The sequence below is a fragment of the Crocodylus siamensis genome, chromosome 5, assembly GCF_052110815.1.
Source record: "Crocodylus siamensis isolate JL-2025a chromosome 5, ASM5211081v1, whole genome shotgun sequence".
NCBI lineage: Eukaryota > Metazoa > Chordata > Crocodylia > Crocodylidae > Crocodylus > Crocodylus siamensis.
Genome location: NC_143399.1, coordinates 49,281,136 through 49,303,238, shown reverse-complemented (window position 1 = coordinate 49,303,238; position 22,103 = coordinate 49,281,136). Strand labels below are relative to the sequence as shown.

Sequence of the window (22,103 nt, the reverse complement as noted above, 5' to 3'; positions counted from 1 at the left end):
GGGTCCTGATCCACGCCAGAAGAGCAGCTCTCCCGCGGCGCAGTGCAGGGAAACCGCCTTCATGGACAGGGATACGTGGTATTTTCCCTGCCAGGTTAAGAAGTTACTGCGCTTCTCCTGGGCCTTCAAGAAGCCGCAAGAGGCCGAGATCACCCTCGGATCGAGGGACTACCCCATCCCCCTTCCTGGTGCCAGGGCGGAGAAGCGCCTGCCCCCGGGGCAGGACGTGGAGGCTGGGTTTGCTAACACTTGGCAAGACGCCCCGCGGGCTGGAGGGAACCTGTCCTACAAGCCTGGTGGTTAGAGCCGAGCCCCGGGAGCTGCCTCTGCCCCGGCTCGCGGGGGCGGCTGCGGCTGCGGCTCTGCGGCTGGCACTAAGCCCCGGCGCGGGCGCGGAGAGGCAGGCAGAGGCCCGGGCTCAGGCCGCGGCGTCAGGGGGTGGGAGGCTCGGGGGCGGGGCCGCGCGCCCAGCCCATCCGGAAGCAGCATGGCGGCGGCGGCGCTGCGCGGGGTTCTGGGGCTCGGCGGGATTCGCTGGCTGCGGCGCGGCAGGTCCGGGCTCTTCCCTCTCCCCCTGCCTGTCCGGCGCCGCTCCCCCGCTGCAACCCTCCAGGCACCAGCCCTGGCCCCCCCGCCGGCCTTCGGCTCGGGTGGGGCTCGTGAGAGACCGTGACCCCGGCTTGCAGAGTCCCCACGTCAGCGCTGCAGAGGGCACAGCCCCCCTGGCACCCGTTGGTTTCCTCAGCTGTGTTGGGATTCAGCGCCAGTCACCAGGGTCCCGCCAGAGCTCCCCCGACTGTGCCACGAGGCGGGAATCTCTTTTGCTGGCTTTTCCTTCCCCCCCTCCAAAAATAAGCTTCTGGCTGTTGTGTTTCTTGGTGGAGGGGAAGCTTGAAACGCTGCTCAGGTGCTACCTTGAGGGCCTGGCAGAGCTGTCCACGGGGCCTTTATTTTCAAGGGATCTCTCGATTTCTGAAGACCATCTCTGGTTGTGAGGGGCCTGGTGCTGGAGGTCACTTCCACGGTGCTCCCGTTGCACAGAAAGTGTTAAAGAGAGAAAGTGCAGGAGTGGGCTGGAGGGGGACTTGGACAGGCAACAGAGGGTAGTATCTCTGCTGGCAAAATCTTAAATAAAGCCTGAGAGCTCTGTCTTGGGAGGCAGGGAGCTGGATGTGGTGGTGCAGGGGGTTTTATGTTCACCAGCTGCTTTCTGCTCATAGCGCACAAGCCAAGGCAGCGGTGGCCCATTGTTTGTGATAACACCTGCAAACTTGTCCTGAGGGGCCTGCAGTCCAAGTACAGTTACTCTTAGATTCAGCTTTTGGATTCATTCATCAGGGATAATTTCGTCTTTCATTTTGTTCTTAAGTGTATGATGAATGCAAACTAAACTTCTTTATGCTGAGGTTAAAGGCAGGGGCCTGTGCATAGCCGTTCGTTTTGGGATACATAGTCAGAGGATAATAGCTTCTAGAGCTATAATGCCTTTCATTCAGCGGTTTTTGACATGTGACCACTTCTAAGGTAACAACATGACAACTAATTAGTGCAGAGCTCCGGTGACCCCAGTGCATGCTGTTGTGTTGCAGGAGCACTTCAGTTACAGACCATCTGGGACTGCTTTCTCCAAGCAATGGGCTCCCACTGCCATCCTACTGCCGGAGCTATCGAACTGTGTTGTGCACTGAGCTGGCGAAGCCGCTGATTATTAGGACTGTCCCATCGCCTCCTTTGCAGCCCCAAGAGGTAGAATATACATGATTTATACTGGAAACTCATCACAGAAGGGACCATCTCTTTCTACTTGTGCTATTTGTACACTGCCTCAAGGGAGGTCTCTAGACTACTGCAGCAATAACATTATAATACCTAGCTCTTCTCTAGCATGTTTCTTTGTCAGTACAACTTGGTGCTTTGCAAAAGAATTCAGTATCATTCTCCCTATTTCAAAGGTGGAGAAACGGAGGCATCTGGAGGGAAAGAGAATTGTTTAAGGTCACCCCGCTGGCTAGTCTCAGAGCTAGAAAAAGCACCCAGGTCTCCTGAGTCCCAGTCTAGCACTCTATCCCCAAAGTAATGTTGCATCCCTAAACAATAATAAAAGGCCTCTAGAGAGGGGAGTGTTGCATTCAGCAAGAAAGATGAAAGTTAAAACAAACATTGGTAAAAGGCCAAGTGACCTTTATCCAGTCTTCTTCCATTCCTGTGCCTCAAGTCCTATATCTGAGTGGCAATCCATGCTTTCCAGTTTATTTCATGTTTGTGCAGTCCCTTAAACAGGTAAAGCACAGTGAAAGTGATGATTATTATCTGCATGAGAAGAGAGACAGTAGTGCAATGTGGCATTTGGTGCTGTGCAAATACTGAAGATACAGAGCAGCTCACTGACATGAACAGCTGGCACATATCATTACACAGTGCAGTCATTAGAAGAAGTGTCCAAAAGTGGAGCACAATGGGAAAATTGTCTGGAGACAGTAATAGGTGTTCAGCGGATGCAATCTGCCTCCCACTGACACACTTTGGGGGTGCTCTTCAGTGGGTGTAAATCTTTGTAGCTCTTGTACAGTCAGTGGCCGTCTCCTGGTTTGTATCAGCTGTGTCATAGAAAGCTTATTGAGAGAGCTTGATTTAGCTGTCCCAGCTCTGCAGCAGATTTAGACTCTTGTGCTTTAGTTCCCTGTAAAATGGGGGTAATGTCAATTTCCTATCCCACTGGGTTGTTGTGAGGAGAAAGGCATAAAACTGTGATGCTACAGTTACTCTAGCAATGGGGGGTTACACAAGTATCTAATAAAGAGAAGGGCTGTCTTAAAAGAATAAACTGATAGCACAACGAAGTAATCTCTTTAGTGGTTGCATGAAACAGGAGAGTTACATCTGTCTCTTCTCCCTTTCAGGTCAGGGTTGGCATCCATTGCTGCGGGGTAAACTTTGCTGATATCTTGGCCTGCCAGGGTCTGTACCAGGAAAAACATGCTCTTCCATTCACTCCTGGTGAGTAGGGACCTATCGATCTTTGCAGAAGGTTATGGAGTCACTAACTTAATGTATTTAATTCTAAGTGAATTTACTGCTGGTGCCAGACAGGGAGCCCTGAAGAACAAAGCTGTCTATCTACAAAGTAGGTGCAGCATATTAATCTTTGAATTGGTGCCAATTTTGATGGGTTCATTGATGTGGACATCTGTTCATTAGAAACTGAGTGTAAAGCTCCCAGCTCATTTTACATAGGCATCTGGAGAGCTGTAAGATAGTCACAATTCTTGTCATTGCTAACTTCTGGGTTCTGACCAACAGAGGTGCAGAGCTCCATATCCTGCTGGTTTATTATGAGGGAGACATGTTTAACAAAACAATAATTCCCCAAAGTTTCCAGTCATAAAGGGACTCATATGGCTTTTGCATTAATAAAGGGCATGCTTTATTTTTTTGTCTTTCCACAAGAAGGCAGACTCACAATAGTATTAGTAGGGTCTGAAATTTGCCCCAAATTGGTGCAACCTTTGGTTTACCCTTTACTTGCTTTTTTATACCTTTATTGCTGTTCTCAGATAGGGAGACTCCTATCTACCTTGAAAGTTAAGTTTTTGTCCCCACCTTTAGGGTTGCCATGTCCAGGTAACATAGTTCCTAATCTGACAGGCACCAAGTTGTGTTTAATATCATGTTACCTCAAATATGCTCATTAGCACACTTATTTGCAGGAAATATTTTCCCCAGGGTAGACAAGATCTCATTGTGGCTGTCTGTATCACCTCTTAAAAATATGTGTTATATAGGACCTTGAATTTTCAGAGCACCGTGCAAACCTTAATTCACAACAACACTGGCATAGATAAAGAGACTGAAGCAGAGAGAAGTTTTTATTTTGGATTTTTATAGCACTTAGGGCACTGAGTCCTTCTCCATGACTAAAGCTACTTAGTGCTAGGAAGACTTGCCCAAGATTATCCAGCATATCAAAAACAGAACTGCAGTCCAGGACACTATTTTTTTTTTAAATGCAGTGGCTGCTTGATTGGATGTTCTAAGTATCGTTTGTGGCTTCCTGCACACTTTGGCTGCATCCACACAAGCGTGGATATTTGGTTCCCTGGGGACGACTAGCAATGGGACACCTTGTGTTCACGCCTGTGCCACGCACTCTCTGGCGCATGGCAGGTTACCCCAGGTGATGTATGGCAGCCAGGGGCTATCACTGGGTTGTCCCCAGCAGCCTTACCCAGGCTCATGGGGACCTCCTGGGGCTGTAACAATGGTGATCGTACAGCTTGGAGAGTGCCTTTCAGCGGCTAGGCTCCGGTTTTGAGTGGCCCTCATGTGTGCCGGTCCGCTTTTTTTTTTTTGCATGGGTTTTTTTGACCCCTGGATATCTAGGGGTCAAAAAAAATACCTGAGCTGCTCATTTGCAGCATGGAGAACAGCTGAATGCACAATATGTGGCGCTGCAGAAATGTCTGCGGCACCACATATCATACAATCATGCTTATCTGGACGTGGCCTTTGAGTCAGCAAAAGGAAAGGACATTCCTGGAGCATTCCTCCTGCCTCCAGTAACTGAACCTCCTATTCCTCTAGCTATGGACATGCTGCACCTCTTTTGTGTTAATTTGCTGCACTAAATGCTTCAGGTTTTAATATCTTCTTTGGCCTTTGCCAGTCTGGGAGCTGATGGTTTCCATTATACCAGGAGCATGTTTCTGAGGATAGGTGGTTTGACTGGTTCTTTTACTTTTTAAGTTTCTTCTTTCATTCCTTACTCCATCCATTTATCAAGTGTTTTATCTCTCTTGGGCCAACAGTGCCACTTTCTGGCCTTCTTGCAGCATTACTTTCGAATTATTTTATGTTGCAAACACATACCAGGTATATGGCCCTGTGGAAAATGAGAGATGTAGTTAGTCATGTTAGTCTGAAGTCAAGGAAAAGGCAGTATAGATTTGCACCTGTAGACTAACCAAGGTAGATGTTAAGTAGATATATAGAGCACATCTAATTTGGTTAGTCTATAAGGTGCAAATCTACCCTGGCTTCCTTCAGAAAATACCAGAGTTAAAAACCAAAGAACAGCCATGCTCTGAATATCTTTGACATTGCAATCTTTTCAGTACATTTCAATGTTGTTGCCCAAAAGGCTGGTCAGTGTGACCTGTTTTCCTGCTTTGCAGGATTAACTGAACTCAGTATTGCTGTGTTCTGTTCACCTCAAGCTAGAGTTTTACTATAGGTGATACCTATCTTGTCCCATAGGTCTTGTCTGCAGTGAACAAGGATGACTGGAAGTGGGGAAAGTGACCTGTTTGAATAGCAGTGGCATATGCATGTTCTTTTTCTTCTTTAGGAATGGAGTTTTCAGGGGTTGTGATGGAGACAGGAACGGATGTCAGCACAGTGCAGAAGGTAACTGGCATGAAATAGGTCTTGGGTACAGGAATGGAATCATGGTGTCTAGCTGACCATTGAGGATGGGGATTTATTACAGGGATTGTCTTTAATCGTTTTGTAGTATGTTCTTGAGAGCTGTGCTGGACAGTTGTTGTCATGGTCTAGACTGGCTTGTTTAGTGGATAGAGCCATGCATGATGCTGAGAGTTGCAGGGGTAAGGGTTGGAAACTACACGTCAGGAACCAAAATGCCAAGCCAGGGTCAGGAGCTGGCAGTCAGAAGCCTAGGCATCAAGTCTAAAGGATAATCCATAGGGCAGAGTCCAAAAGTAAGCCAAACTGAGGTCAGGAGTTGGGGAAACAGGTCTGTAGGGAGAATGCAAAAGCTGAAATCAAGGAGCAAGCCAAAGGTGTAGGGTCCGAAACAAGGGAAATCAGAGGTGTTGCTGAAACGAGATTTTTTTTATATCTATAGATATATCTGTAGATATAGATAATCTCACTTCTACCAAAAACTGTCCTGTGTCCACTATGGCTCATCTGACAGTCCAACAAAGTCATTACTGCCATTACATCATACACATTCCCACCATAATATCTGCAACACGTATCTGTACACCCTCCTGTCCACTGAAGACCAGTGTGTTGGGAAGCAAGGCTCAGGTGCTGGAGGAGTTCCTTAAATGGACCTTGAGAACCATTCAGAGGGAAGGGGCTAGGGGTTAGTTGGCCTTGATTAGTAGTAACTGTGTTATTGCACTTAACAAGGGCAGCAGGGCAGGAGCCTCACCGGAGTGTGTGAAAGAGTTTGGGTGTTGTTTTCAGTACAGGATTAGGAAAAGACTCAAAGATCAAAGTGGGAATGGGGAGAAATGTGTGTGTTTATTTCAGTGGCTGGCCAGACAGTTGTCTGACATTGTTTGTGCTGTTTGTTTTTTCCTGATAAAATGGGAAAGCCAAACATTTAAATTAGAGAGTGAGGCAGGACCAAGTGACTGTTCTCACCCTAATACCTGTCCACTAATGATTTTTTTGGCAGGGAGACAGAGTACTTGGTGTGACAAGCTCTAAGGCAATGGCTGAGGAGTGCATTATTGATCAGAAGGTAACAACTGTTTTAATACAAATTTGTATTCCATTACAACAAAGATTTTTATGCTTCTTGTTTGGCTCCTGTTAGATCATCTAGCTTGTAACGTCATTTAGGATGATTTGTTTTTGTCCTTTCTGTCAGTAACTTCAGGATTTGGGATGTAGCTTGGCCTGGAGAATTCTTGCAAAGATGGAGTAGATTGATAAGAGAAAATACATTAAATATTGCTCAGGTGACATTAACAGTTTCTTATCCTATACCTTCTAGTGAATTGTAACATCATGGTTCTAAACCATATTTATGCTGCATTAGAGAGGCTTTTCAGAATACAGAACTTCATTCTTTATTTCTTTCTGGAATTAAATGTGTTGCTTTGTCTCATGCAGATGCTGTGGCGGATCCCAGATGGTGTGTCTTACGAACACGCTGCTGCACTGCCTGTGTCTTATGGCACAGCCAGCTTGGCCCTTGAGCGAAGAGCACACGTGCAGCCAGGGTAAATGACTATGGGAGACCAGAGCACTACATGGGGACCAGTACTTGGCATTGGCATACTGCTTATCCTCTTTAAAAAAAATCAACCCACAAAGAAAATCCAAAAAACAAAAAAACTATATATTTTCTCATATAAAACACCCCCCAGAATATAATATGCTCATTGTTTTTGAAAGGGAGGATGGCAAAAGTGTCTGGGGAGCACAGCATGCTCATTGTTTTGCATACTATTAATTGTTCCAGGTGAAACAAAATAAAATCAGCTAACCACAGAACCTGCTTATTTCTCACATAAGGTGTGCGCTTCAATTTACAGTAGCTGCTTTTTGGGAAAAAGGTGTGTTGTCTGCAAGAAAATAGGATAGCACACATGCAGACTCTCTTGAAATCTAATCTCTTATGCTGTGCAGCCACCCCCCCCCCCAATGTGGTGGTTTTGTTGTCATTTTGCAGATGTGGAAACTAAGTCCTCTTAGGGCAGATTTCAAGATGGATATAATCTCCTGGAAATAACAGGAACTCTGAGTTTCTAACTGGTCAGTCACTGAGCTGGCCTGCTTCTCTGTCCTATTGGGAGCGGGGCTGCAAGGTTTCCCTGTTTCACAGTTAATTTCTCAAGAATATAATAGAATTTAGAGGGTGTTGTGCTACATCAAATAGAAGGTGAAAACAGGTCAGATTATCTTGAGAGCATTAGAATCACAAAGCAAAATAGAACTGTATAGCCACCTAGTGGACATACAATGCAACACTCCTGAAAAAGGTGCAGATTTGTGAACATTAATATTATACACGAAAAAATAGAATAAACCAGTGGTTCTTAACCGTTTTAGATTCAGGGTACCCTTCCACAATTTTTTAATTTGGTGGCATCCTTGGTTGAGAACCACCGTTGTTCTACCTCAGTGGTTCTCACCCATGGTGATGCCACTGCTGCCACCAGGTAGAAGTGCCCCACATGCCTCTTATGCAGCCAGACCTGGAAGGACTGCAATGAGTGCATGCTTCTCCTGCATTAGGTTATCAGATAAGCTTAATATAAGCAGGAGTGCCCACTTTTGCAGCAGTCCTGTTTGATTTGAACCCACACGGCATCCCTCAGAAACAGTCCCACTTGTCCCAGATACCTCTGTCTCATGCACCTCTGTTTCCAGGAGTAGCTTGCAGGGGTCTGGACTGGGAAGGGCTGCAGCATAGGCACTTCTGCCTGCTTTAGCCTTATCAGAAAACTTTAATGCGGAAGGAGCGTGAGGATGTGCGGTAACACTTCCTGGCTGTGCACAAAGTACGTGAGGCATTTTACCTGGGTGTAGCAGCACTGCCCACACTGCAACACTCCTGGAAGGGTTTTGTGGCATTCTAGTTGAGAACCAGTGGAACACACCATTAGAAAAATAGATTGGCTACATGGCCAGTAAGTCATTTCCGATATCTTTTTACCCTGCCTACTCCCAGGAATACAGGCACATTTTCTAGAATAGATTTTGTAGTCTTTTGGCTATGATTTTTTTTTAATGTCCCTAATGATGCATCTACTTTTTCCTTTTGGAGATTATGCCACAATCTGGTCTTGCAGGGCAGTGGTTTTCAAATTTTCTAAACTTATGGAACCCTTTCACATCACTTCTTCTGCTGTGGAACCCCTACCTCCATCCTGAAGACTGACAGAAAACCAAGTGACCCAGGAATGGCAGTGCATTGCCTCTTGGCCTTCTCCACCGTTACCCCCAATCTCTTTATAGAACTCCCAGTGAACTATCACAGAACCTTAAGGTTCCTTGGAACAGAGTGTGAGAACCACTGTTGTAGGGTACTTTCCATGGAAGGCTCTGTCCTCTAGTACCTACTTCCGTCACTGCCCTGTCAAAGTCCCAGTCTTGTTTTGGATTCCGGCAGGGGGTGGTAATTACAAGGGTGGAATTGCATATTTTATTAGTGAACAGGAGATTCTTCCAGTGCTGATGTTGGAGCAGCTTGGTGGTCTGGAAGCATGGCCTTTGCTTAACGTGGGATAAATCCTTGGCTCATACTATGAGAAATCCCTTCAGAAATTCTGAGACCAGTAGTACCTTAACATTTAGGGAGACAGGTTAAAGCACCATGTAGAACTTGGGAGACATCAGATTTACTTCCTTTCTCTGTCACGATTTGTTTTAGAACCTTGGGCAAAGCTCTTCATCTCTGTACCTCAATTTCTTCATTTAGAAAATAGGGATAATTGTTTACTTTAAAGAGGAATTTGAAAATAAAGAAAAATACTAATATTTATAAATGCCTCTGGAGAGCTGAGATGTGCTACGGTGATGTGAGTCATGTAAACATTTAGATGGGAAGCAGCCATAATGAAAAGGCAGTACCTTGGTCAGCAGATTTTGCATTGTATATTTTAATTTTGCTCAACTCTCAGAGCCTGTGTGAGGGTATGTTTAGAAACTAAGAATGCACAAATCAGTTGAGAACTTCTGAATAACTTTTAAAATGGCCTGTTTTACACAGGGTTTGATACCCTTGCAAAGCTCTTTATTAAAAGAGGAAGCTTCTGTATATAGAATGATTTTTATAAGCCACAGACAATGTGTTTTGAGCTGAAACTAATTCCGTATGGGATATGGCTGTGAAATAGCTGGCAGGAGCTGGATATATCCCAGGCAAATTTTAGCCAAGTCAACAATGTTGTGTAACTAAAGATTAGTCTTGCTGTCCAGTATCATTGTATGCTATGCATTGCTCTGCTGATTTGTTGTAAGGCAGCAGCTGTCCTTTTGGAAAAGCAGGCTTATAGTGTTATACTCAAATCTTAAGGGAAACACTGATGCTTTTGAGAGCCAGGGAAGTTCATGGGGAGAGTTTTGACTGCTGGTCCGGGGTTTGGAAATGCAGAGAGTGTCCTTGTGACTTCTGGAATAATGGTTCTCAATCTTTTAAGACTCAAGGCACCCGCTCAATAACTTTTCACAATTTAATGGCACCCTATTTAAAGATTAATTTATATCTTACAGCGCTTACCTCCTTGCACACTGCAGCACCTATAAAGGGATATTGCAGGGTGGTAGGCAGCACTGCACAGGGCATCCCTGAGGATGTGGCGGGGTGATGCATGGTGCTTGGAGTTGCTAGGGCAGGGGCAGGCTATTATTTTTGGTGGAGAGCCACTTACTGAGTTTTGGCAAACCATCAAGGGCTGCATAACAGGCAGCCAGGGGCAGATAAATATTAATTTTCTAAATTTTTTAGGGGTCCCGTGGGCTGGGTAGAATGGCCTGGTGAGCCACATTCGGCCTGTGGGCCGCGTTTTGCCCACCTCTGTGCTAGGGGCTGGTAGGTGTGGCAGATGTGGGATCTTGGAGGTGAGTCATTAGATCCCTGGAAGAGACAGCTATCCCTGTAGGAAGAGGAAAGTGGGTGGCAGTGGCCACTGGTGCAAAGGCTGGTGCCAGCTGAAGGTGACATATAAGCATTCACAAAATGCAGAAACTTTCTGATCAAATTACTTCACTTTCATTTGAGCAGAGACAGGGTAATATTCACTCAAGGGAGAAGACAATCTCCCCCTGCTGGTTCCTCTTGGGAAGAGTGTGATAATATAATACTGATAGTACTGAACATGGGGAATACTGTCCTACTACTGAACTGTATCATGTGGTCATTTGGTTGCTGGAGAATTTTTAATCAAAGTCATCTTTCATCTTCAAAATTACTGGATGAATAGCTATGGCTTACAGGAAAGCACAGATTCAAAAAGTAAGGAAATGTCCTTGTTTTGTGTTAAGAACCCGTTTATTTCATTCTTTCTCTTTTCTCTCTCTCTCCTAGGGAAACAGTTTTAGTGACAGCAGCAGCTGGGGCCACGGGACTTGCTACTATTGATATTGCGACCAATGTTTTTAAGGCAAAGGTATTTCCTTTTCTAAAATATATCCATATTCTCTGCGTACATCCTGCCATAATGACTATACCCTAGTGTAGGATATTCAGGATTCAAAGACCATTAGAAACATTAATGAAATAAGCTTCGCAAAGTGGGTGACCACTATTCTCTGTTTTCCAAGTGGGCCTACCAAGGTATATGTTTAGACTGAGAGTTGCCCAAGATGTTACAGTTGGCAGAGCTGGGGAAAAGAACTCAGAGACTTCTTAGGACAGAGGGGCTGGTAATCCAGTAATCCAGCATTTCCCAAATCATGGTGTGTGCCTTCTTGAGAGATGGGGGCACAAAAGTTTCTTAATGTGGCATGTGTGAATCATAGCAGCAATCAGCAATGCCTCCCTACTTCAGTCACTTTTGCACCTTTTACTTCAGCTGCCCCTGCCAACTTCCTTTACCACTGATGACTGCCAGTGGGCGGAATTGGCAGCTATCAGCAGTGGGAACCCTACCATAGTGAAAGTGAGCACTTTTGCATCCTCTTACTTCAGCCACTGCTGCTGATTTCCTTTCCTCCCTCCCCCCAACTCAGAAAGTTTGGGAAATGCTGCAGTAAGCCGACTAACCCCTTCCAATAATACCAGAGACTACCTACTGCATTTTTTCCTCATAAAACGGTTGTCTTCTACTGTGCCCCAGTGTGGATCCTCATTGCTTTCTTTAATTCCTTCCATTACTAGTTAGTTCTTTTAACCAACTGGGAAGTACAGGGGATGACCTATAGCCTAATTCATGTTAGAAGTCATGGTCATGGGCTTTTAAGTCTTTTGCATGCATGGTTTTGGGAATTTTAGCCAGGTTCTCCTTTAGATATGAACCAATATTGATCTAAGGGAAAAATAGTATTTAATGGATATGGGAAAAAGCTTTGGAGTTTTACTTCCAACCTCCCAATAAGATGAGGTAACAGCATGCTTTTTTCATTCCCCCCCCACTAAAATATACAAGATGGCTTCATAGTCATGCATTAATTACCGTGCTGAAGAGTACTGTGCAAAGTGACACTGCATAAATAAGTCCAGTTCAGACTATTTGCTATGTTCAGAAGGCTCTAAGAAACCAAAAACTCTGACTGGATACTTTTGAAATAAATGATTCAGGGGCTAATATTCTCCCTTCTGAGTTAAAGCCTACTATGCTGCTGGATGATGCTTTTGGTGAAGTCTAATACAGGTTCTAAACACATGTAGTAATTCAAAATCTAGTAGCATATGCTGTAAGAACAATAGTATTTATCTCAGTACCAAGTCTGGTTTGGATAATTGTACCCTGCAGTTTCAGCTGGATATGGTATTGTTCTTCAGTTTTATGCCCAAAGCTTTCATGAAATGCTTCTTTTTCGCTGTTAAACAGCTGCTGTTTTCCATCCCAAAGGTTGCTGCTTTCAGGGATGGGTAAAGAGATATGGTTTATGTCATATGGAAAACATGCTGGGATATTTTAATAGAAGAGACAGAACAGTTTTATAGCAACATAGCTTGTTGCAGTTAAATAGAAATATCCCCAAGCATCTCTCTGGGCAGACACTGTCGTGCTGTGGGAGTGCAATATTGTGTTTTTCTTGGGTCTGTCTTTCTTTTAGGTGATTGCAGCAGCTGGAAGTGATCACAAATGCAATGTGGCACTACAGAAGGGTGCCACACACAGTGTAAATTACAGCCAAAATAGCTTAAAAGATGAGGTGAAGAAGCTTACTGGTAACAGAGGGGTCAATGTAGCGATAGATGCTGTTGGAGGAGACATCTTCAAGCAAGCATTACACAGGTGTGTTGAAGTAAGATTTGCCTTAGATAATTTAGATCAGGACGGTCAAGTGTCTGATCTCTTGGGACCCTTCCCTCTAGTCCACAGCTCATCCTGCATGCTTTAGGGAGTATAAGGAGGCGGGAAATAATTTCACAAGATGGAACTTGGCCTTAGCAAGTTGCTCTCTGGAAAGAGTCATGAATCTCAGCTCTTTAATGACCACAAGTTGGGCAAGGTTTTGATATCTTTTTATTTTTTTAATGTTAGCTGAAAAGTGACATTTCAAAGACAACATTGCATCGTAGTGCCATCCTGAGATGTGGGTTTCTTATGGACTGAGAAAAGGAATGGCAGGTATTAATCAGCAGCACCAGTTCATCCAGCACCACAGCTGCCCTTAGAAGCAATGCAGTAAAGATTTGCATGGAGCAGAGGTTCTGAAGCATAAAAAAGCATCTTGTGGTCATCCCTTGGTGGCATTTGCTTATTTTATCCCAATGGCAACTAAAGCAATTGTTCACATGGGGGCGGAGAAATAATAAGAACATATATTAATTGGTTTTTACCTGTTCCTTTTGTGAGGTAAGACTGGAAACAGGATGGCTCTGGGCTTGTAAAGACATTCAGGTTTTCTAGGGAGAGTTGCTACTCTCCTAGGTGAAACCACAAGTGTACAGATGTTCAGGCTTTTTCTCCCAGAGTGAAAATGGCTGCTCCAGGAGAAGAAAAACTTGGGAACAACCAGGGTTAAATTGCTCACAGGAGAGTTTCTTCTGGGAGAGCGAATGTCTGTACATGCTATGGCTTCTCTCAGAAGAGAACATTGTCTCCCTGGGAATCCTGGAGAACCTTTTGTCAAGGTGTTTTTAAGCCTTCATCAGAGGCATTGGGTGTTGGCTACAGCCAAGGCTGGGAACTTTTGAGTAGGGTGTGCCAAAGCTTCTGCTAGGACCAAAGCTGGACGTTCCTGTCTAGGAGGACTGCCTTTCTACTCAGGGTCAGGCTGATCACCATATTTGGCATCAGGAAGGAATTTGACCTCATGGCCATATTGGTATGGACTGTGTGGGTTTTTACCTTCCTTTATAGTGAGTGGCCCTCTACCCAGGATCTCTTGAGAATATATTAACAACATTTCATAGAAGCAGGACACTGACTGATGTTGTTCCTCTGCTTTACCTATGACAGATCAGGGTGTTAACCCTGTTGTGTGAGGGTTGACACTAATCTTATGTAGAGTTTAGATTATGGTTTGTATGGGATGGTTTGGATACATATGATCCTGCCTCTGGCAAGGGGTTGGACTAGATGATTTCCAGAGGTCCCGGCCAGCCCTATCTATGTACGATTCTGTGTTCTTGCTAGACTGTGCTCCAGCAGGGAGCAGAACACACCTCGTTGACAGTCCCACCATTGTGCTGCAGTGGAACACAGGTTGACCATGGGCAGTCTGGGTCAGCCAGTCAGGGCTGCCCTATACACTGCCGCTATCTGTTGCCAGTCAGACTAAGGGATCATGCAGAGCATGCTGTGATAGGGCCCTTTCCCCTGGCTGCACAGTGTCAGCACTAAAAGCTCTCCACTCTTCAGCGTCTCAGCATTTGAATTCCTGTACATGCAACTCTGGATAAGTTTCTTTACCAGGAGAACAAATCTGGGAAAATTCTCTGAGATTATTTGAATGTGCATGCAGCCTCAGTCAGCGTTGTGTGATCAGCTGGCTTTCTGTAGGCCAACACAAAGAGCCTCTTCCATGCACCTTTTTATTTGACAAGTGTAGATGAAGCCTTTGTGCAATAGCAGAAAGTATTGATCCCTTGGTTACTGAGCTAATGGCACTGAGGTCACTTTTGTATGGCATTCTATGAAGAGCCAGATTTGGGTGTGTTAAGTCCTGAGGGACTATAGCTTTGGATTTGACCCTGAGCTTTTTTTCTCCATTAAATCAATCTTCTTTCTGTCCTTGCAGTTTGGCTTGGGAGGGCAGGATTGTGGTGGTGGGCTTTGCTGGAGGAACAGTTCCCTCATTTTCAGCTAACCTGCTGCTTCTGAAGAATGTGTCTGCCATGGGAGTGTATTGGGGTCGGTACCGAAAAGAGGAGTTCCCTCTCTTTTCATCCTCTATTTCCTCTGCTCTTCGGTACTGCTATGAGGGAAAGATTGAACCTCATATTGGAGAAGTTTTCGAACTGGAGGAGGTAAGAACTCTGCCCATGATGTCAATTCTTTTCAGGGTTTGCTCTTCTTTTAGGCATGCCAGTAGGAAAAAATGAGTCTCTAATCAGGAAGGCTACTGTCAGCACTCTGCAGAAGGGTGGAAAGGATGGCCCCAAAACCTGAACTCATGTACCCCTGGGGCAAGAAACACTTAAGAGTTGAACTAGGAGATGCATGAGACTGATCATCTATGCCTTAGTTTTAACCCTAAATTCCAGTAATGGCAAAGCATCTGTAAATACTGCATAAAGCAAATGCTGTGATTAAGTTCAGGAATATAGGTTGTGGCCGTCTTGGTGTAAAGGCAAAGGTATTCAAAACTCTTGAGGAAGAGGCAATATTTTTTATTAGACCAACTAGGTAGTTGCAAAGAAAAAAACTATTTGCAAGCTTTTGGGCTCAAACACCCTTTTTCAGAAGTCAAAGATTGTAAAATTTTTCCCAGGTAGAAATGAAACTTCATATTGCATAGGAGAGTTGGAGGATGTTATGGGTCTCCTGGTTGGAAGAGTTCAGTTGTGAAGAGTTGCTCTACAGGTATGCCAATTAGGCTCAAACAAAGGCAGAAGCATGTTGCTTACCTTAAATATGTCTGGTGGTAGGTAGGATGCACCAAAATTCAGAATCCTGTGCAATATGAGCTTTCGTTTCTACCTGGGAGAAATTTTACAATCTTTGACTTCTCCTTTGCCGGAAGAAGGGTGTATGAGCTCCAAAGCTTGCAAAAAAATTTTTTTTAATTTTGCAACTATCTAGTTGGTTTAATAAAAGATATTGGCTCTTCCTTAAGAATTTTGGATGTGATTAAGTTCAAACACTTTGCAACCTGTTATGGTCTTGTGAAATGTCAAGTTCTCAGGATTACATTATATAGTCCTAATTTTTGTGCACAAGAGTGGGATTGTGAAATTCCATTTAATATGTGCAGAAGGATGGTACGGAACCCTGGTTTCCGAAATATGAACTGTTTTCCTTTACCCCCTTTCTTCCTGTTTTTTTGGCTTTAAACTTTTACCAATATATAATGTTTTGTTAGTTATTTACCTTTAATATTTTGGTAGTATGGGGTGGGAGCTCCATTGTATTAGGAGTTGTATAAACTTACAGAAAAAGACAGTTCCTGCTGCACAGTCTGAAAGATGATAACTTCACATAACAATATAATGGGATGAAATGTTAAAGGTGAGTTAGGGGATAATAAAGTGTCTTGAAATTATATTTTCCTTTCTGGAAGCCATCTCATGAATCAAAAATATTTCTGTTTTGGTAGTTTTATGGCATTTTGTTTCTAGGTGAGGGCAATATTTTGAGACAATCAGATTATGTGCTGTTTCCACCTCACAAATAGATCCTTGATGCAAAAAGTCCATGAAGAACCAACTGAAATTTGAGTTTGGAGCTGTTGATTCCTGCAGAACAAATTGTACAACATTTTTTTGTATAGCATAGATAATTTAGAGTAATGCATTATATTTATATTTCTCAATACATAGAAGTACACACCTTGCTCGGTATAGTGCATACAGTAAGTGAATACAGAAAGCAGCTATCTGGAATTTTGTGAGTGATAGAGCAGTGGCAGGCAACAGGACTGAAAATGAAGTATCGGGAGATATGATCAGCAATACAGCTATTTTCCAATCCCACAAAACTTTGAGAAATTGGATATATTTTCTTGTTCTGCACTTGGACAAAACCAAGACCTTTCAAAATTGTTTAAACAATAAAGATTTTGTACTTGCAGGTAAATGAAGCCTTTAGCCATGTGATTCAGCGTAAATCCACTGGGAAGGTCATCATCTCAGTTAAATGAATCAGACGGTTTCCTCAGACAAAACCCCCTGCTGCTGTTATACTGCTTTGAAGAGGAGATTATCACTCTCAAAAGATGAAATAATTAGCATTGTCACTGTAACATTTTTTATGCAAGGCTCAAGTGACTTTTGACATGATTTGTTTATTGTCACCAGTAGCACAGAGGGGTTGGGGGTGCTTATGATTTAATGGGAAAAACATTTGCACTTTTGGCTTTCTGTGATAGAGGTGCAATAGTGCTTGACAAACAGTGTGAGGAATCCTAGGGTACATAAGTCTTTGCTATGACAAGAGAAGACGTGGATATGCAGTTGATTTCAACATAAACAGAATCTGATTAAAAGTCTCACTGCTGGGAGATAATGTACTTACAGCCTCCTTCTGTTGTACACCACCTGGGCTTCTCACACTCTCTTTCCATAGCATTGATCCTGTTCTAGCTGATAGAGTGTATTGTGCATACTTCACCCACTCACTTCTTTCACACTGATGATTGCACAGGCTGCTTCCCTTTCTATTGGTGATGACATTGTTCCTTGTGTCAACTCCAGGAACAGGAGGGAGGTAACTGGTAGAGTTTCTTTTAATGCCTTTTAAGAGCTGGAAAGAAGAAACGGAATTAAGCCTTTGAAGACCAGTAAGAGACTGCAATTTGAGGCTCCCTGCCTTTGGGCAATGTAGAGCAGCAGTCCTGTCTGCAACTGTGTCTGAACAGCAAGCTAAAAGTGAATTGCTTGTGTGGGAGAGATAAAATTGAAATGAGAAGTAAAATAAGAAAGACAACAGGCAGCTGGAAACACTTGCTTTAGGAGAGTGAACCAGACCAAGGCTCCATCTAGTTTAGTGGCAAAATTCCTTCAGGAGAAAGAAGCCAATCCCCAATAATCAATGTACTATGGAGAGAAAAGACTTTGTCCTTTCCCCCTGCATCAGTTCAGCTTAGGTCCTAGGAGCTGAAAACGTGCTCTAGTTACTTTAATAAACATAACAGCACGAAAGGAGAAACTCCAGTCTGAAACAGTGTTAAGAAGCACATTTTACTTTTTCAACCTAGCTTAAAAAATCTGCACCCATAATGGACTGTAGGACATGCTGTAATAGATATGAAAATGTCTACTATGGGTCTCATGTTTGATAAGAATATTGTTAAATTCCTCCATATTGTTGCTGTTCCTGGTTCCAGCCCAGAGGACAAGCTCAATTGTTAGCTACTCCAAACTTTGTGGACCAAAATGCACTTCTTTGGTTAACATGGCTTTGTTGTAGCTGTGGGTATCAGGCTGCCTTGCTCACATCCAGGCTGTTGTGAAGTGAAGACCAGATACTCTTTCTTGTGCCCGACACATGCCTTAGCATTTGGGATCATTCTCTAAAAGAAATCATTCACGCCTTAAAAATGTGACTGATTATTCAGGTTATCACTGGCTTCCTGATACAGAAAACATGCTTTTTTTGAGAGTCTTATATAGTTGCCAACAGCACAAAGAGTTTTGCAGAGAATAGCAGGTTCAAATAAGCTGTGGGCTGAGGGGCCATAAGTGCTTGTTGTGTGCACGCTTTTCAAATATTTACTGTTGTGCCAGAGATAAATGGTACCCTTTTAAGGTAGGAGAAACTCAGCTGCCATCCAAAAGCAATTATTCACATGCTTAATTTATGGCTTCAAGTAGCCCTCTGCTTTGAGGTTAATCGTAGGATTTAGGCCTATGCTTAGGTGCTTTGCTGAATTGGGGCCTGTCACACAGCTCTGATGGAGTTCCCTGTCCTGTTCTGGAGTCTTGTACCCCAGTTTCATGTACTCTTGGATTACCATTGGCCTGAGTAGACTGCAGCACTGTGCCTTGACCTCTGGTTCATTTCTAGCCATAGGTGCAGACTCTGTTACACCTTCTCAGAATTGTGTCTCTCTAATCCCCAGGCCCCATGCTGATTCCCAGTCATGTAGGCATTATGGGTTTATAATTCACCTCTACAGGGATGTTTTCATGACAGCAGTCAGACAGATGGACTATGCAAGATTTCGTAAATACAACCACTCTTCGTTTTAGGTAGCACCAAAGATGTGCGGCCCTAGATGCACAATATTGTTGATTTAGAAAACAACAAATATCGTGCATGAATTACATTTCTCAATGCACAAGAGCGTTCTTTTGTGCTTTTCAAAACCTTGCTGTTGATATCTGACTCCTTTGTTCTCCTGTTTGAGGATTCTTCCACCCTTCAAAACCAGGCCCCTCTAACTTGGTTGGACTTGTTTCCCAAGTCTTCAGCCATCCCAGCCAGGGCTCCCACTGCTGTGCGCACCAGGGTATAGGGTGTGTGTGCCCCCGGATCTGTGTATGAGGCAAGGGTGGGCTGCTGCTGCAGGCTGGGGCAGTGCCAGGCTTTTCCCAGCTGGGTGCTGGGCCGGGCTGTGCTTGGGGTGGGTGGTGGCAGCAGCACTGAAGGGGATTATAGAGAATGGGCTGCAGCCACCCTAAAAATCATCGGAGCCCCCTGTAGCCCCCCACCCAGTGCCACTGCCGCCTGCCCCAAGTGCAGCCGCAGCCCAGCCCCTCTGCCAGGAAGAGCCCAGCTCCATCCCTGGCCCAAGCCTGCAGCAGCAGCTCACACTCACCCCGTGCACAGATCCAGGGGCACATGACCCCCATGTCCTCCCAGGGTGCGTGCTGCAGCGGCAGCTGCCCCTCCCCACCAATGAACCACAGCTCCATCCCGTGCCCATGCAGCCCCAGCCTCCTTCCCTCACTGCGAGGGCCTAGATCTGCCCCCTCTCCCCACCACGCTCCTTCCCTCACAACAGACTTAACAGTCGACCTGGCTACTCTCCACGCTGTCAGGCTGTGCTGGCCGCCTGCATGCAACACTATGGCTGCACACATGCACGGGGCATTTATTGGTGAGATTATTGGCCACATCAGCCAAAAAAAGCCAATTGCTGACACTGTCAATTTTCCTTATGTTGGTGCCAATCTGACATGGGATCAATGTATCAGTGCACGTCTAATTAATATATATTAGATGTGGGTACTGAGTATCAGTGTAGACCCTGATTCTGTGCTTTGTTTCATGTAGGCAGACCCCTAAATCTCTATGGGACCCCTATGACTTCACTGGCCTGAATCTCAGTCTGCATGTGTAGAAGAATCTGTCTACAGCCCAGAGTGAAAGATTAGGGCTATAATAGACTGGTAGTTTGGGAACTTGGGAATTAAATGTAAGCCTATTCTTTTCTAGCTGACATGGATGCATAAGGTTTGAATCTGAAGACACTGTCAATACCATCTGGAAGTCGGTTAGTGAACTTGGCCCAAGTCCTAAGAACAGCTGTCTGTATCATAAAAAATGACCATCATGGTTGCAGTAATTGGCAACCTTTTAGGCAAGTGTTTGTAGAGTAGCTGAGGAATGGACAATTAACCCACCTGTTGTGGTTGAGAGATCCTGTAAGGCCAGAAGTGGGGAGGATGCACTGTGCCTGCTCTGTAGACAAGGGACTTAAGTTTCCAGTCTGATGCCTTTCACAAACAGTAGGGGCCAGATTGTGTTTTCCTGCCTCTTCCTTGTAGTGCAATGAGAGGCTCAGAAAACATGATCCATTTGTCCAAGTTCCTCTTTGTGTCTATATGGGGTGAGATGTGGACACGATCCAACAATGTCATGCTCCTTTTCTCTGGTGCTGTAGAAGTGCCATTAGTGTGCTCTTTGCATACATGGGATTCTACAGTTTTGGGGAGAAGCCCCTCAGATCCTTTAGGAGAATGGTAGGTAACCTTTTCATGCTGTGGACTGGAATGACCCATCTTGGGTCAGAGGCAGGTGGGTGCTAGGACCTGTCCACAACGAGCACTGGCAGCTAGACGCTCAGGCTGCTGAAAACCACTAACATCTGTCTCAGGTGGTTCAGATCATCTGACCTGATCTCTGTATACATCTTCCTCTGTTGAAAGATGTAGGGCCATGTTTTCAAGTGCACCCAAGCCTAGACCCAGATTTTCAAAAGAACCTGATGTGTTTTGAGTGGAGTGTCACAGGGCTAAGCATTCTTGAAAATCTGCTCTGTGATTTACTTGTGCCACCAGGTTTTAAAGATCTGATATTCAGGAGTCCTGTAAGAGAGAAACCTTTATGTCCTGGCTCCAGTCACCTGACCTGAACCAGGATTACAAAGGTAAAACTTTCTCAAGTGGCAAACTTCAATACGCGCTGACTCTGATGCCGTCATCAGATGAAGTATAATGTCCTTCCCACAAACACTCACCAGCTCCTGCTGAGTGAACAAAACAAGTTGGATGACGAACATGTTTTAGGGGAGGGCATGCCTCCCCCCCAATATTGTTAACTGCAAAAAATAATTTGTAACCAGAATTGTGGAGAATGATCAGGTACAGTGAATGCAGTGAATTATTTCTTCTGAACTTCTAAAATATTCAGGGTTTTGATACTTTTAATGAGTAAACTTAGAGCTGAATGTAAACAGCACAGACTAGAAAACTCATTTGGTTTACCTTCTAAGCCCAAAGTAAGATTTAAACAAAACTTTGAATAATGGATAAACTTTTGAATAATGGATGTTTTATAATCAAAGTCCCTTGACTTTTCTTTTTTTTCCAGAATGGAAGCCCTCTAATTACATCACTCATGGTACAGTGGATGCAAAATGCTTTGTCTTTGCGCTGCTGATTAATTGGAGTGTGCATTTTTATTAAAGATTCAGAGGTAGGAATGCAAATCCCAGCTCTGAGTTGTCTGTGGAAACATTGGTTCAGAAAGTGGAACCATCTCTATGGGCTAGATCCCTAGCCAGCGTAAGTCTGTGTAGAAGCCAATGGAATTATGTTGATTTGTGCCTGCTGAGGATCTACCCATGTCATTTTGCATCTTTCTTCTCTTCTCCTGGCAAGTCACAATTCCCTTTTTACCTCCTACATTTTTTATGACTAAACCTGATGGGATTGTTGCTTGTCCTGGTTTGGATAGAGTATTCCATGTCCTTCTCAAAGCCTGATATTTTTTGTAGGCTGACACAATGGACCAGATCCTCAACTGTTGGGAAGTGATGGAGCTCCCCTGAAGTAAGTTACACCTGCTGAGAATCTGGATCCATGGTTATGCTATGAGGTCATATTAAAATCAAGTTTTGCACCATGATGGACTGGGTTTTATACAGCGAAGTAAAATTTTAATTAGGGCAGCTCTAACTAATGCAAGTAATTATTGAAAGTCACCTCAGAAAAGTCAATGCTCAATAACAGGGGACAGATTGCCCTGACACTTGCATTGAGACTAAATGCTGTGTCATGATGTGATGACTTTGCAATGCAGAGGAATTTTATAATCTTGCAAATTAGTCTGGCAGGACATAGGGCTAAAAGTTATCATGTATCACAATCCTGTATCTCTCCTTTGATGTTATTCCATCAC

The 22,103-nt window shown here is 44.2% G+C and overlaps 2 protein-coding genes across 7 annotated transcripts in view; both read left to right on the top strand.

Annotated features, from left to right (window-relative positions):
• The first annotated feature begins 416 nt into the window (after window positions 1-416).
• LOC149864067 (protein Cryzl2-like) lies at window positions 417-17,046 on the top strand. Its single transcript, XM_090047273.1, has 10 exons — window positions 417-552; window positions 1,590-1,746; window positions 2,901-2,997; window positions 5,345-5,403; window positions 6,428-6,493; window positions 6,868-6,977; window positions 10,790-10,871; window positions 12,484-12,665; window positions 14,617-14,845; window positions 16,609-17,046. The coding sequence occupies exons 1-10, from the start codon at window positions 488-490 to the stop codon at window positions 16,675-16,677; spliced, it is 1,116 nt and encodes a 371-aa protein (XP_089903399.1). The 5' UTR covers window positions 417-487; the 3' UTR covers window positions 16,678-17,046.
• Window positions 17,047-17,189: 143 nt separating this feature from the next.
• The window catches only part of SEC16B (SEC16 homolog B, endoplasmic reticulum export factor), an 86,218-nt gene continuing 81,304 nt past the window's right edge, over window positions 17,190-22,103 (top strand). For 5 of the 6 annotated variants that reach the window (XR_016442328.1, XM_090047267.1, XM_090047270.1 and 2 more), the window contains exon 1: window positions 17,190-21,754. The gene's annotated coding sequence lies outside the window, so the exon portion shown is untranslated. The remainder of the gene's footprint in view (window positions 21,755-22,103) is intronic. The other variant, XM_090047266.1, reaches the window with a different exon arrangement.

Bases quoted from the DNA above. Each gene is read 5' to 3' on its own strand.
- LOC149864067 (XM_090047273.1), top strand. From the start codon at position 488: ATGGCGGCGGCGGCGCTGCGCGGGGTTCTGGGGCTCGGCGGGATTCGC. The intron at 6,978-10,789 runs GTAAATGACTAT...TCTCTCTCCTAG, and splicing joins AGAGCACACGTGCAGCCAGG to GGAAACAGTTTTAGTGACAG. The intron at 12,666-14,616 runs GTGTGTTGAAGT...CTGTCCTTGCAG, and splicing joins TTCAAGCAAGCATTACACAG to TTTGGCTTGGGAGGGCAGGA.